Source organism: Mus caroli, chromosome 2 (assembly GCF_900094665.2).
Source record: "Mus caroli chromosome 2, CAROLI_EIJ_v1.1, whole genome shotgun sequence".
NCBI lineage: Eukaryota > Metazoa > Chordata > Mammalia > Rodentia > Muridae > Mus > Mus caroli.
The window spans coordinates 71366173-71381898 of record NC_034571.1 but is presented as its reverse complement, the minus strand read 5'-3'; the positions used below and the strand labels follow the sequence as shown (position 1 = coordinate 71381898).

General features: G+C 42.2%; 1 protein-coding gene across 11 annotated transcripts in view; it reads right to left on the bottom strand.

The window, feature by feature from the left end:
- Positions 1-15726, bottom strand: part of Osbpl6 (oxysterol binding protein like 6) — a 185522-nt gene that overhangs the window by 25500 nt on the left and 144296 nt on the right. For 4 of the 11 annotated variants that reach the window (XM_029470672.1, XM_029470683.1, XM_029470682.1 and 1 more), the window contains 2 exons: positions 7593-7758; positions 4323-4456 (listed from right to left, as the gene is read on the bottom strand). In XM_029470672.1, the coding sequence (XP_029326532.1) occupies positions 4323-4456; positions 7593-7758 (300 nt within the window). Of the gene's footprint in view, positions 1-3541; positions 3566-4322; positions 4457-7592; positions 7759-12336; positions 12412-15726 lie in introns of all 11 variants that reach the window. The other 7 variants (XM_029470666.1, XM_029470664.1, XM_029470671.1 and 4 more) reach the window with 3 other exon arrangements.

Below are 15726 nucleotides of genomic sequence, written 5' to 3'. Positions count from 1 at the left end.
AAAGCCGGTTCAAAAGAATGAAAAACTTGATGCAAAAACTGCCCAAACTCAAACTCTGGGCAAATATCCTCGTTCTGTTCTGTTCTGTTTGTTTGTTTGTTTTAATTTAAAAATACTGTTATATTTAGAAAATGAAAAAGAATATAAAATATATTTTTAAATTCATACAATATTACCTAACTGTTGTTACCACTGAGTCAATCTTTCTAGCATTTTCTCTGCTGTGCCCCTTTTATCTTGTTTCCCAGGTGTGTGCCTTGCACTCTGCATCTGCACTTTATTCAATAGCCATAAACACAGGCATCAGCCCCTTTAGAAACATGATTTAAATAGCTGCTCAGTAAACAATGGTTTCATATTATCAGACACATAGTTACTAAGTGTTATTATAATAAATACATTGTGATATCTGCATAGACCCACGGAGACAATGAAACTTAACATGTAGCTAAAAAAATATAAAGGATCTATAAAAAACATCTTCATACCCCCTAAATTTGACAGAGTCCTGGGGAACTGTAGAATTCAGAGACAAATAAATACACTTGGAATTTCTCTCCTATCACAAACTATTTATTTACAGTAATGTGTAATGTTGTGGACAGGAAAAATGGTAGATACTACTGCTGGGGTTTTAAATTACACCATCATGTGTGCCTTGAGCAAACATTTGGCTTATAGTCTCGTTCTCAAAATATTTCCATAATTCTAAATGCACATTTCCCCTCAGCACACATCTCTGAAGCTCACTGTCAGTTCAACTCACAGGAATGGTCCCTCCCCCCTTCTCAGCAATGCACAAAAATAATGACTTGCTTAATGACTGTGGCGTGTCGACTTAGTGGAAATGCAGTGGTTGCAGCTGCAGTTGATGGTCCTATGCTGTTGCTCACATGTGTGCAGCTTCAATTCACACTATAGTCAACACAAGCTGTGTACAAATTCTGCGGTGAGAAACCCAGCCGGCAACAGTAGCAGAGCATACTGTTCTGCAGACAGACTCACGTGGACCCTGCCGGATACGTGACCGACTGCTCCGTTAATTGGGAGTGCCAAAGCAGTCTTAGTTTTATAATATGCTGTGGTTTGATTTTAGTGGCCATAAAATGAGGGCTGACGTTAAGTAAGTAAAAGCATCTATAAGGGACAGATGCCAAAGAAAACATCCTGTCCTACACACGTTAAGTCTTAACATCTCTGCTTGTCATGGGTCTGAAAGGTCGTTTCTCAAGGGGTAAAGAGTATAAAGATTACGTTGTGTTTGTGCCCATAGAGATGAGGGGAGAGGAATTTATTGGTCTCTCCAGCCTTGCAAGTTTCTACTTACTCGAGGCAGGTAACAATTTATGCCAGGCACGTAGTGAGGCATGCCCATCTCACCGCCTTCAGATGCCAGGCACCTGTTGAAGGGTGCTGGAGCTGATTCAGTTGATATGATAAATACTGAGAGGCTTTATAAAAATGCTGCATTGTCGTCATGACGACTCTGTCGAGCATGTCAAATGTTCAGCTGTCAGCCAAGCCATGTTGATCCCATAGCATCTCGCAAACTCAGTCCTTCCTTCACCTCTTTGGCTTGGGAATATTATCTCACATATCATAAGACAGTCTAAAATAATAAATCTGGCCAATTGCTTTTTGCCTTCATCTCATCCATTTCCACACTACTATACCTGACTAATATTTCTAATATATACAGAATGCCATAATAATGTCCACTTCTGGTAGCTACATTTCTTTAAGTCTTCCTCATCACTGATAGCATAAATGTATTCCTTTGTGTAGTCGGCAATGGGCTGGTTATCATCTAATGTCCAGCCAGGAAGAATTTCTCCACCAATTCTCTGGACTCCCTCTATAGTGTTCAAAGCATCAGCACCCCTTCACTACAGAAGAGTAAACTGTGCCTAAGCAAAGGCTGTGGTTTCTAAAGCAGAATCCCACCTCGGCAGTGACGGCAATGGAGCCAGTGAGCGCTTGGCTGGCTCACGTGGGGATACGCATGGACATGATACTCTTAATGTAGGCGGGAGCCATGATACACACATGAAAGCATGGGACTCTCCAGTGGCTCATGGGCAACAGTCTTAACAGGCCCACATTATTTTCAAATCTTTTGAGTCCTTGAGTTAGGAAGAAAATCTGAACCCCAAAACAAACAACCCAAGGAAAATCTACTGAGGCTCTGACTTAAGATGCAAAGAAGTCTCTCTCAGGAGGGAAACTGTACATGCTTTGTGTAATTCCCAACGGGCTGTACTTTAACTCAGTGGGAGTTCTTTAACTCAAAGGGTGTACGCCTTTGACAGAGTTGACACCCCTGCTGTATTTCATTCCTTCACTTTAGTGTGGGATCCTTCTTCATTCCCTCAGAGCACTCTCCCGAGGGAGACCGATCCCTGGCTGTGCTTGTCCCACACTGGTCTTTTGCTTTTCAACAACCAAAGTCCCACAGAGCCCTGCTGTGAATGGAACTCTTTAACTCTTTCCTGGGTGGACAGAGCTCATCTTAACAACAAGATCACGAGCTTCTGGGGAACCAGGTCTATGATATTCCACATCTTGCAATAATAATATCTAGTCATTTACATGCATGCACGAATGAAGCAAATGGTTTTCTATCCCTGTGACCTCTCTTCCTAGTCATTTATTTCTAGATTCAGCCAAAGCTAAATCCTAGATCTCTATCCATTTTTGGACAGGGTTTCATGAATCCCAGGCCAGAATCCCAGGCTGGCCTTGAACTCACTATGTAGCCATGGAAGGCCTTGAGCACCAGATCTTCCTGCCTCCCCACCCTAAGCACTGACATCATAGAGCAGGTGATATTGTCCAGTTTTCTGTGGTGCTAAGGGTTGGAATTAGGGCTTTGTGCATGTTAGGCAAGGATTTGATCAGCCTAGCCATACCCCCAGACCTCCAGCCCATGCTTGATCTTAACGAGATGTGTAAGAAAGCAAGCAAGCAGCAAGCAAGAAACAAATCTTGTTTTTGTCAGTATATGCTCAGTTCCCGCCACTGGCTTCCAACATCAAATACACTAAAGAAACATGGCAACACTTCGGGGTTTAGGGTGTGCTCTGTATGTCTTCAAGATGACACCTACATGTTTGTCTGACTACGATTTCGATCTTTCTGCTTCATGGTGCATTCACAACAGTGACTCAGAAGATCAATTAGTATCAACAGAGCATGGAACAGATTCATTGACATGAGCAGATGCCAGAACCTTGGCAAGGTTATGAGTGAAGTTCTACCAGCTGCCGGGCAGGTGCTGTGCTGATGCCAGGCAGGTGCTGTGGTGATGCGCATGCTCCTGAGGCCCTGACTTGGCCCTGGAGGCAGCGCATGTGCCGTAGCTGATAGCTCTATGTGGGGCTGGGGACGCATAGCCTAGACACTGGCACTGCATCACGGGAGACTAAATACTGAAAACACTGACAGATCAGGTACAGAACCACACTGACGGAAGGTCACATCTCATCGTTAAGGACTACAGGCAGATTCAAGCAGGATCCCATCCACACGGAGAACCACTTACCCAGGATTTGCCGGCTCCTTCACTCTGATCCAAGGCACCAGAAAGTGAACAATATTGTATATAAACACTGAGTTCTCACACACGGAAAAAAAATTACATCACAGCATTGCATGCTCAAAGGAATCAAACTGAGTGCATTTAAGGACTGACTGGAGAAGATGTTCATTATAGAGGAAGAAGTGTGCAGCTTTCAAGAATTGATAACTCTGAGGTATACAGGGGTGCATTAGCTATTAGTAAGATAAAATATGACCTACATTAAAATATAAACATCTAACTCGGGGAGCATAATGGACAGAAGAGAACCCCAGGTATGCAAATCAGAAAAGAACCAGGTTTGTAATAATATTTAACTTTCAACAGATAAGTGGGAAAACACAATGTGTGGAAGACTCAGTGGATTTTGTTTTATTAACCATTGGATTGAATATATTCTGGAATATTCCTTAAACATGTAAATCATGTATAAATGCTTGTAGGTTTCCTTTTCTTTTAAATCAGGGGCTGACAAATGACCCCAGACATTAATTCAAGTAATCCAAAAAACAATTACATATACTCAGCAATTTCTGCTCCTTTTTACCTTACCTCGACATTTTTAGAGGAGAAAACTAATAAAATTCAATACTGACTCTGCAATGTCTTGGGAGAATGTCCGAGGAACACACCACCCTCCCCCACACTTCCCCACCCCCACCCCCTGAAACGGCGGCCTCCACGCTCCCTCACCCTTTGCCTAGAATCTTTTGTTGGCCACGTATACAAAACCACTTGGGTTTACCTGTGACAGTGACTGCCGGAGTCTGGCCATCTGTGTGCTGTGGCCTTTGTTGTGATCTTGCTCCGAGACCACCTGCTTCAGCTTCTCCTTCTCTATAGCTATGCTGTTAAATGCAGACTTCAGAAGAGAATGCACTGCATGGGGAGAGAGGTGAGAGACAAACACTCAACCCAGGAGAAGGACCATGCAGGGTGCTAACCTCTGTGCATCCTAACTAATATCCAGACTTTTTCCAGAAAGACTAGGTTATAGTCTAAATAAAAAAAAATTCAGTCTGTAGGAAAGAAAAAAAAAACTAGCTTTAAATAGAATCTGAGCATTTATACCCAAAACAAATATGGCAATTGTAATTAATTAAAATGGAAATTGTTATATTTCATACCAGCTGAGCCAACACAGTTTGGAAGCAACATCCAAAATATCAACATCAATTTTTAACATCAATACTCAGAAATTAACTCGTATCTCTAGAGGGGAAAGAAAGCAGGCTTTGTTTGTCATGTTTGATGATAATATTTGGAGCCTTTCTGTTAAAGTGCCACACGACTCAAGAGTTAATATAGTTATTTCCACGGAGTGCACACCTCCAAACAGAACATCTTGTGGGTCTTGTCAACATAAATCAGTCAGTGGATCCAGAAGTTCTGACTGGTTCCTTTGGAGTGGGAAATGATTTAGCTTTAAAAACAGTACCCGCATTGCTTTCTCAGCAATAAGTGTCTCTGTGTCAAAGGCTCTTGGATTGAAAAGCAACAGTAAAGACAGCACCTCTCCCCTCCTATGTTTCCTATGTGGCTAACAACTTGGTACAATCGGAAGCAGTCTTGTGGTTTGAAACCACAAAAGGTTGAATTTACATGTTTCAAAAGCATGGGAAGTCTTCAAGTATAGGATTTCCCTATTTGAAAAGGGTGACTTTTAGAGGTATGAACATCTGCACAGAAGAGTGGCCAGAACCAAGGGAGGTAACGGTGGGTGGAGTGGAATTAGGGAGGTGTCAGGGACCCAAAGAATTCACGATCTCTTTCAGAGATGAGGCTGACAATTGGTTTTATTTTGCGGTGCTGAGAGGAACCCAGAGCCTGAGCAAGGGAGGAAGTCTAGTACTGAGCCACACCCCTGCCTCACAATCTATTCATTCAAGTGCAGGATTCCACCAGCTGAAAGCTAACCACTTGACAGCTGGAATCAATCGTGCTGTTGACTTTAAGGTGCCTCATAGGGCCTCTCCAAAGAGTCCAGTCAAGGCATGGATCGGTCCATTTTGTCCCTCTTGTGTGGAACATTTGGATGTCTGATGAAAATAAAACCAAGCACTGTAGTTTCAACTCAGGCTTTAAGACACTGTTGAAACTTGAATTTCCTGGAAGCTTTAGGACTGTGACAAAGTGTCTTGGGGCTGCATCTGGCTCATTCTTTCTCGGTATGGTGTTCACCTGTGTGTTGTCAACCGTCCCCAGAAGCCAAAGTCGTGGCTATGAATCTGAGCTGAATGGAATACATCAGCTTCGATCACAACACTAGCATCCAACTTAACAAAGCAATGAAAGATGCTCTTATAAGGCGTTAGGGGGATGGCATCAACAGACAAACCCACAGAAAAATAATATGATGGTTTTAGGATTATAAAGTTGACGTGATATCTGCCCATGTTGTAAATAGAGTATCACAGTGAACGAGAGTCCATCTGGATGCCGAGGCTCTTGTTAAAACCACAGCATAACCTTGCTGACAGTCTAAGACGATACACGATTTGCTAAGTCTCCGGGTATGTTCTTGATGTTCACCTCCTTCTTATTCTACGCCAATAAGCGGCTGTATTATAAGATACATCGCCTGCCTCCTGGGACAACGCATAGCAGGACCTTCAGTTTTGTCTGAGGAACTTGTTACTGGAAAGGAAAACAGGCAAAGAAACAATATGGGGTTTCCTAGGCACTACATGAAAAGAAATAAGTTTGTAGTAATTAGTAACTTTCAGCAGATTAAAATCTAAGTGGGAAAATGGAAAGTTCATAATAATTAGTGACATCTGCACATTGATTTGTTTTTATTTTTTATTTTTTATTTTTTTGTTTTTTGTTTTTGGAGACAGAGTTTCTCTGTATAGCCCTGGCTGTCCTAGAACTCTCTCTGTAGACCAGGCTGGCCTCAAACTCAGAAATCCGCCTGCCTCTGCCTCCCAAGACTGGGATTAAAGGCATGCACCACCACCACCCACCCACCTTGCACATTGGTTTTTGTAGCAGCTTCTCAGGACACATTCCATTTCACACACCTTTTCAAGGATATTTTCAAACTTACGGACCAGCAGCCTCAGGTGAAATACGATACACTGAGTTGTGCAAAGGGCTGAGAGACACCACAGGGTATTTTAAAAAGGACACTGTCCAGGGGAGGTGCTACCTTAAACCAAAAGATGAAAGTCATTTACTGCAAACTAACCACCATATAGCAAGTGGGCATTCTAGTCTCCCTACAAAGGACAACCCAGCACCCTGGTTAAACCTCTCACGTTGTAGGTGATTATATCAATGGAACTCACAAAACACTCTTACTAAAAACGTAATATACAGAGTGTGAGTGATTTCCTGTCCTTCAAAACTGAGTTGTCTTTTGACGCTCTGGCAAGTGCAGTGTAACAGGCCTGATGCTCCACCAGTTCTAGGATGAGCGTGGCAGTGTCCACTCCTGGTGTTTCAGAGCCCTAAGCTGCCAGACATAGGAGAACAGTGTGGTGGTGAGCAGCCCTCCCGGTGTGCTGTCAATACACATGGAACATGGTGGAGGTCACTTTGTCAGCCCAGGCTCTAGCGGAAAGCCAGTGAGTGACCCATGGCTGCTCTCAGCGGAGCACTTGCTCAATTCTTCACCCAGTTGAAGAGCATGAGAGTGAAACTTGTTTGAGAAAGGAATACATCTTTTTTTTTCCAGGCTAAGATTAAGTGAATATGGATTATAAGATAACTACACTGAGAAAAATGATGTCTAGAGACAGTATCTTGCCGGGCTGCCTAGGAAACAAATCCCTCTTTGCTTTTCTGCCTCTTTCCTTTCCAATGACAAGTGACTCAGTCAAACTGAAGGTTGTGCTGTGCGTTGTCCTGGTGGGCAGACGCTGTAACCCGTTGCAGCCAGCATATTGACAGAGCTCCGCCCACATATTAACCAGTCCATCCTTCTGCCGTCCTCACCTGTCCTCACCTACGCAAAGATGAAACAATGACTCTTTCATCAAATTCCCCACTGTCAAACACCTTGTAGTGTTACCTTTCTGTGCAATTAGACAAAATTCTTCTTGCAGCTTGGTATAATCCGTGGAACTTTCCAGAGGGTCGGTGAGGTGGCTAGGAGGGGTCTGGAACTCAATGTCCGCACAAAGGTTGGGGTTGGAGGAGTGCAGACGCACGGGTGACATGGTGGCGCTGAAAGGAACCTGGAAGGGAAGGTGTCAGTTATTCAAGTGTCACCATGCCCTGTTCAGCCATCTCCTCCTCTTCAGCCAGGGCCCTTCCTATTTGTTATAACAACACGCTCCTTTCTGATGGAGAGCCTCAGTCCTCATTTATTTTACAAGCAGTGTGGGCTGGGAAGAGTTAGTCTTGTTTCTGAGAGTTTAAGAATTCCCAGGACTCATTGGGTTTGCCTTCTTACAGAGAATAATGACTACACGCCTCTGTACCTTCACTTGTCCCTAGAAGTAACCGGCAGAAAAGAGCAACTCGAACCTTGACGTAGGGGACCTGTTCTCAAACAGTCAGAATGCAATTTATATTCACTTCTCTTTGAACCTAACAGGATCTTAATAAACATAAAACTACATTTAAAGACTCACTCGGTCTATAGCCACTGGAAGAAGCATGTTTCTAGTACATACACTAATGAATTAAAAAGAATCAGTCATTTTAAAAATATACTGATTAATATATTCACAAAAGAAACTTATGTGAGTCACTGCCGTTTGTCTTTGTGATTACACACGCCACTGATATATAGATGACTGTGGCTTATGAACCAGTCACCAGTGAAAAGCATTAGTAGAAAAGGTCACATTATTGTAGACCAATGGCAGCAGGAACTTTCCTGTCCAGACTGGATCAGGACTAGGCTTGTGTTGGATGGGAGCCAAGCACTTTCTTGTCCTTTTTACGGGGGTCAACCTGAGGGTGACAAGAGCTATTGGTTAATCATTGTTGGGAAATGGAAATGCTATTCTTCTAGCTAGTCCACCAGCTAGCTTTCTTAATCTTACTACATAGATTTTCTCTCAGCTGTCCTGAGGAGCTATAACACAGACTCCACAAAAACTGAACTTTCTGCAGTTGAAGTGCTAACTCTTTCTCTCTCACTAACTTGCAATACTTTGGTGTGTGGGAGGTGTGTGTGTGTGTGTGTGTGTGTGTGTGTGTGTGTGTGTGTGTGTAAAACACTTGATTTCCTTGATAGGCTTTTATTTTAAATTTTATGAATTCAATAAATGACAAAGGATAGGATAAAAGGGCTCTCTGTCTGTCTGTCTGTCTGTTGCTTGCTCTTATAGGCAGATAAATAGAGAGAAATTAAACAAAAAATCTGGCCCATGGGCAATGACTTGACGGATGACCCCACTGATGGAGTTCATCTCTGACAGTGAGTACTTTATCTGGGAAAGAAGCTATTGCTGAGGAAGGGAGAAAATGGGCAAATTCCCCCACTAACAGCACCTCCACTGAGCATGCTACCACACATTCTCTGAGGCCTTCAGAGATACCAAGGTCATCATCCTTTACCCTCAGTAGGAGCTACAGTGACTCCATGCTGGGAGGTGTCAATGGCTGTCTACCTTATTAGTCTCAAACCTTCCTCCTGTTCCAGATCTGAGGCAGAGAAGTAGCGAATGAGTCCTTTGAGAGAATGGAGTGCTGGGGTTCCCTTATGTTGGGGACTTTGTCTTTAGAGCAATGACAGAGAAGCTTTGGGGGCAGTAAGAGAAAAATGGGACCTGTGTTGAAAGTGATTAAAGGTAGACCAAGGGACATTAAAGAAAAGCAAACTCGGGTGTTTGGTGTTGGGAGACATAGTATACTGAGGATCATGGGAAAGTTTCATGTCACTCAAAAGTCCTCAAGAATTCAGCCAGCATGGGTGTTTCTTCTGAGCAGCCTAGGGAGATGCTACAGAGGGGCCCGCTGTAAAAGCCCATGATGTCCAAGAAGGCCCCGTATTTGTGCACAATAAAATCATCTCTACTAAATGCTCAAATCGTATGCTAAAAAGAAACACACAATTTACAAATTTATAATTTGAACATAATTGAGTTTTAAACTGACTCTTAAAAGCGGCTCTGGATATGACCCATGGGGAACAAACTCACAATATTCCAAGCTAATTGCAACCAGACAGTTTCCTGGGAAGATGAAAACTATTTTTGTACACATTCGAGCAAATTAAATAGTTATCTTTTTTTCCTGAGATGAAGTGTGTTGAATGGGTCATTTTAATCGAGGAATTTGGAAAGTAGAGAATATAAATCAGGATGTATTCATCTCACTGACTATTTCTTCAGCCTGGGGGGGACTCACTCAGTTTTCATTCATTGACACCGGACGGCATTTGGATAGAAAGTACTTTAAGTGGTAACCATCTTCTTGCCAGCAGCTCCTCACACTCAGAACTGTGACTCTTCAGTGCTGAGTGTGAGCCTTGCTCCTCTGCTCAGGATAGACCCTCGAGGCTTCCTAGAAGCAGGGAGGAAGCCTGGCTCAGAAACTTTCTGATACCAGCGGCTGGAGTATGGAGTGGAAATGTTAGGGGCCACCCTTAAAATTCACCTCCAAGGCAAAAGAGAAGGCTATTTTTTGAGGAGAACTGCTGGCCTCCAAATGTAGCAATGGTCACTAAGAAGAAGGCATGCTGCTGTGTCCAGTAATATTAAGCTTAAGAGGTCCTAAGAGCCAGGGTGAAAAATCCTGTTAGTATTCTGCAGTTTGCATTTAAGGATATGTTTGGGATACTGTTGGTTTTGGGGGCTTGGGTGTTCTTCCACTTGGGGCCAGTATTTCTGTGTTTCCCAGACTGAAGTTCTGTGAGCTTTGCCTGGTGGAGAAAGCTGGCCATTCTGAGAGCCAGTGTTAAGGCCCAACAAGAACACATTTTGGAAACATCTTCCCAGGTAGAGTTTTCTTTGATACCAAACTCATTCACCCCAGATGCCTGAGTGAAAGATGATAAAACTGACTAGGATCCTAGCAGGATTTGAACCTGACTAGGCAGGTTCAAATGTGGGGTAACTTCTGTGTTGGGAGGAGGAGGGACACTGGGGAGGAGGCCAAGTCAGGCCACTGGGGCTGGGGCTGGAGGTTAGGGGTCAGAGGTTGATCCTACTCGATGTCTCATAGACATAGAATCAGAGTACAGTTCCCAAAGGGCAGCAGCCACCCAACGCCAGCTATTCCTGTCATTATTTTAAGTGATGACAGTACCCTTTTCACTAGAATCATCTAAGTTAATTTTATAATTTCCATGGTCACAGTGATGTTGGGATGTGGACATTAATGCTTCTTGTTCTAACAAGCCTTTTCCTCTGCTTCCAACTGAAGAAAATATAAACTTACTCTATGCAAATAGGTACTAATCCCAACTTTATTATTTTCACTGTATGCAAAGCTTAAAAACTGAACCCAGAAAAAACCACCATCGCTTCTTCGTGTGGTATTCTGGGAGTTTATTATTAGAGGGAAGCATTAGCATTTTCACAAGCTAACTGATCTTTGCTTTCCAGACTCTGATCTTGTTACTTCTCTATAGATCACCTGGATTTGTTCAGTTTATTCCTTCAGCTGGTTAGGTGTCTACTGTCAGAATCTCTTACCCATCCAGAGGCAGAGACTCCATTCATTTGCATTCGAATATATCCACTGCACCATAAGCAATTTCAGTAATGACTTGGTTCAAATATTTGTAAAACTATGAATGCTGGAGTCAGTCCCCTAATTAATTCCAAGTCACTGGTTGACTCAATAATCAAAAGTAATTCCATCCCATAGTCTAGCTAAGCACCCACATAGCATGCCAGGGCTGACTATGAAATGAAAAACCAACAGCTCTCACACCAGAAACTTTCTACAGCGCAATCAACCTTTTGTTCATTATCTTTAGACATTCTAACCTTGAAGTATATCCTAATTTTAGCAAAGATAAAATTGTTATTAACTCAGAAAAATCATGTACTAGACAAAAATCTAGCATCCATGATTACTATGAATTCGAGAGTCTATATTTTTAAAAATAAACAAGGTCTTGGGATGAATTATTATTAGGGTTTACTTTTATCTTGTGACCAGGTGTTCTACTTCATATTGCATAGGGACAGTCACGGGTCTTCACCTTACCTATGTCCTATCTATTCTTTCGCCTCTTGGGAGTAAAAATACCCCTCTACATATAGATTAGACGCTATCTAATTTCATGGTTTTTTCATTTCCACACTATATTTTCCAGTCTTCAGGCCAATATTCTCTCTATAACGTGATCTCTCTTGCTACATGTACGTTAGGTAGCCTTATAGAGATGACATCAAAATCCACCTTTTCTACTCCTCAAATCGCTGTCTCCTCAAGTGGTCAGACTGCTACACACAAACACGAATAACTTGTTTCTGTAGTAAGGTGACATTTCTCAGAAAAACAAAAATTAGTTAGCAAAGGTTCAGGCATCAGTTGGAAAACAAATAAATGAAATACCACCATTTAAGAAAATTCTCCCATCTCCGGGTCCCATACTCAGTTTCTCAAACTCAGTTAGACATGAGTTTCAATCCATTCTTCCAATAATGGTAGAAGATGAGGATTATGAACTAGCTCTTTTGCAAAACCCAGCACCCACGTCCAATTCCTGCCATGCAAGGAGAGCCAGAGGGCATTTGAAAGTGATGTCAACGGGGTAGGCCACAGGTGACCCACTGCTCGCTGGTGGCACCATCACAACAGATTCACCCTTGGGCACAGTTTCTCGTTTGGGATGGAGATACACTCACTGTTGTAGCCACTGCTGCCGCTAGCCTCTGCCGGCGCCGAGTTGTGTTGAACTGGCCCTTCGCAGGTGGCCCTTCCTGACAGTGAATGGGAGAAGAAAAGGGGGTAAAAACATGGGGTAGGGATGAAGGCAAGGGGATTCATAGGGGAATGAAAGATAATCAGACAGAAGAGTTTTAACTGTAATTGACTTTTCTTTAAAAAAAAATCTTAGCATTGAAACAAGTCAAAGGGACACTCATGCCACAAGGAAATGCTCTTTTCTCTCAGTGCAGACCGCCCAAACACTGTGAGTTCACTTCCTGAATAGAATCCCTACCCCAAGAGCAGATGGGGAGCTTTTCTATTAATTAATGAAATATCGAGGAACCTGCCATTCTAAAGTAAAAGGAATGTGCGCACCACTTTTTAAAACTCTGATGCCATGTTGTATTAGGTCAGAAGGCACCTAGTAAATGGTAGAGAAGACAACAGGCAAGCTTTGGGGAAAGTGATTATTAAAAAAAGTCAAGGTAAAAAAGAATCATATCCAGAGGGAAAAATAAGAGGAAGAGAAACAGGGTTCTTTAACCCCCAACTCAACTCTCTACTAAAAAGCCTGCTGTCAGGGATTTAGTGTTAGACAAGAATTTCCCAAGGCAGAGGCAAGTCCTACTAGACTGGGGTTGTGGGGGAACTGCAGAGCCTTCAAGTGCCTCAGAGAATGGGATCAATGGCTCACAGCACCAGTTCTGAACATCCAAGAGAGAGCACAGGTTCCATTTGGTGACGTGTACCTACCTACACACAAACCCAAAGAAACCCAGAGGGAACTGCATTTCCTTCTCATCCTTCAAAGCCACCTCAATGTGATAGACCCTGGGCCTTCAAGATGGAGGACAACACTTCCATTTCCAGTTAACCCAAGTGGGATTTCTTATATTAACTAAAAAATTCACACACACACACACACACACACACACACACACACTCCATCACAACCACTCTCATCTGTTTGGAATGACAAATATTTTGAATTCTCACATCCCCAATGCTCTTTTAAATTTCCTAAATTACTTTTATAATTTACTTCACAAATCTTTTGCATATTTATGTATGTCACCACGCATAATTTATTTTCTACACAAAATCTCTGCATGTAATATAAGAAGGAAGAACCTGTCTTCATGTCAGTGTAATTGTGGGATGTGGAACTGGGGCAGATTCATGTGAATGATGGATAACTTTATCAGCTACTATGTACTTCTTTCTACTCTGTACGATCCCTCCAGTATTTTGGACCTAGCATCTAATTTGTTCTATGAATGACACAGGGACATAGATAGTGACACAGTATTTCTCTTCTATAGCACTTTTGACTATATAGTTTTACTGAGCTCTTTATTAGAACCAGACAATGCAAACTTTGGGAGACCTGGATGCCTATTTTCTTTAAAGATAATCCTCACAGGATCTTCAAGACATAGGCTGACTCCACGAGTTAAACAAGAGATTTCTGAAAGCAATCCAATGGCATCTAGTATGACTATGACCAAACGAGTCAAATTTAACCTTCATGGTCAAGTAAGGTGAGCCATCTACCCTATGCAAGAACAAATCATCGAATATCCAGTAGAGCACATGTTTCATGTTCTAGCTTCTTTTCTACTTCCTGGAGTCATTTTTTAAAAAAAAAATAATTTATTTCCTAATTCTTCGAGATGACAATTACTACAGAATGTGCAAAGCTCAGCGACACAATATCAACATCAATAGTGATCACCAGCCAACTAACACTGCCATGCAGCCTGGCTTCCTTCATAACTGGCTAATGACCTAGATGATAAACAACAGAAAATGAGTTCTCACGATGCTAGAATCTCTCAAGTTGGCTTTGATAGTGGTCATCCTGGAAAGTGAGATGACAAGGAACTCCAAACAAATGCGTGGTATCGTTAAGATGGAATTCTCATAACCAAACAGCTTTGAACATGGGAAGGAAAGACAGCTAGGTGAGAAGTCTATAGTCTACTCTGGTAAAAATTAATGTTCTGCCTTTCTGTAGGCAAGAGAGTATGGATATCCCTGCTGCTTATAGACATTGCTAGGTAAGCTCACTCATCCCCACTAGGTATGAATGTTGAAGGAGGTCCAGCCCTGTTCTAGTCAGAGAGACCCCTGACAACTCCTGGAAGACCTGCTGCCTTCAGCAAACAGAGAATGTTCAAGGGGAATGAGAGCAATTTCTGCAGCACTCCAGCCAACAACATACGCTTTAAGTCCAAGTGGAAGTAAATGCTCTCTGGGAGTGATTAATGGATTATCCAAAGTCTACATTTCTACTGAAAACTGCATCTGCTCCTCTTGAAAATGTAAAGTGACTACAGGGATGAGGTAATCTCAGATTCCTCATCTAAGTAAGAATCACGAGGTCGCTTGTGTCACTCCTTGGTCCAACAAAGCAAGACAACAATGAGAAATTCAAAGAAGCCAATCAAAGATCTGCCTGCTCTGGCAGCAATGACTTCTGATGCCGCAAAACAATTCTTGTGATTTCTCCGCACTTTTATTAGGCAGAGTTGCACTGGGTTTCCTAAAGGGGAAAGATGGACCATGTGGGCTTGTGGTAAGAGTCCTGGCTCCACAGACAGCCAAGGGTATTGTGTTCAGACTTGCTAAGAGCCAGTCAGTCCACTCACAATGGCTGTGAAAGGAATCTGTCCAGAGGCATGCATTAAACAACCCGATTGAAACAGTATCTAGCATAAGAGGGTATGTTCTTAGGGTGCTAACATTCCCCAGCTCTTTTATTTATAGAAAAGGTTCTTCTGGTTGCAAAAATGATTCTACTCTCTTAGTCATGAGAACATGAATACAAAGCCTGAAAACAAGACAAATTGTAAGCTCAAAACAAACGACCATCTCGAGAGTTTCTTGTAGAATCATTTGGCATATTTCCCCCCCTAGCACTAATTTTATGAACACAATGAGAAACACACAAAAGTGCATTGCCCAAAGGAACACACGTAATTACATTCACAGAATGCAGATATTCTAAATAGAAACACTGTGTTTAGTGCTTATGAAAAATTACCATGAATTACACCAGATTAGGAAGCCCACTAGCAGTTCGTTATTGACACATTCAGGGTGAGAATACAAAGAATGTCATTAAAGCAGTTTGAATCAGAGACGAATTACTTTTGTTAATTATTCAGAGGAAAGGGAAGAACAGCGAGAAACAGTTACTTTGTGTTAAGATCTAAATGCATCAATATTATAATTTTTAAAAAATGAAGTTGACTAATTTTAATTGGCAGGTAAGCAATCATCTTACGCAGCTGAGATAAGAATGCTAGAGATCCTTGTCAAGATTTAGGAGTAATACAATTTACGACGTGGGTTTTAAGCAT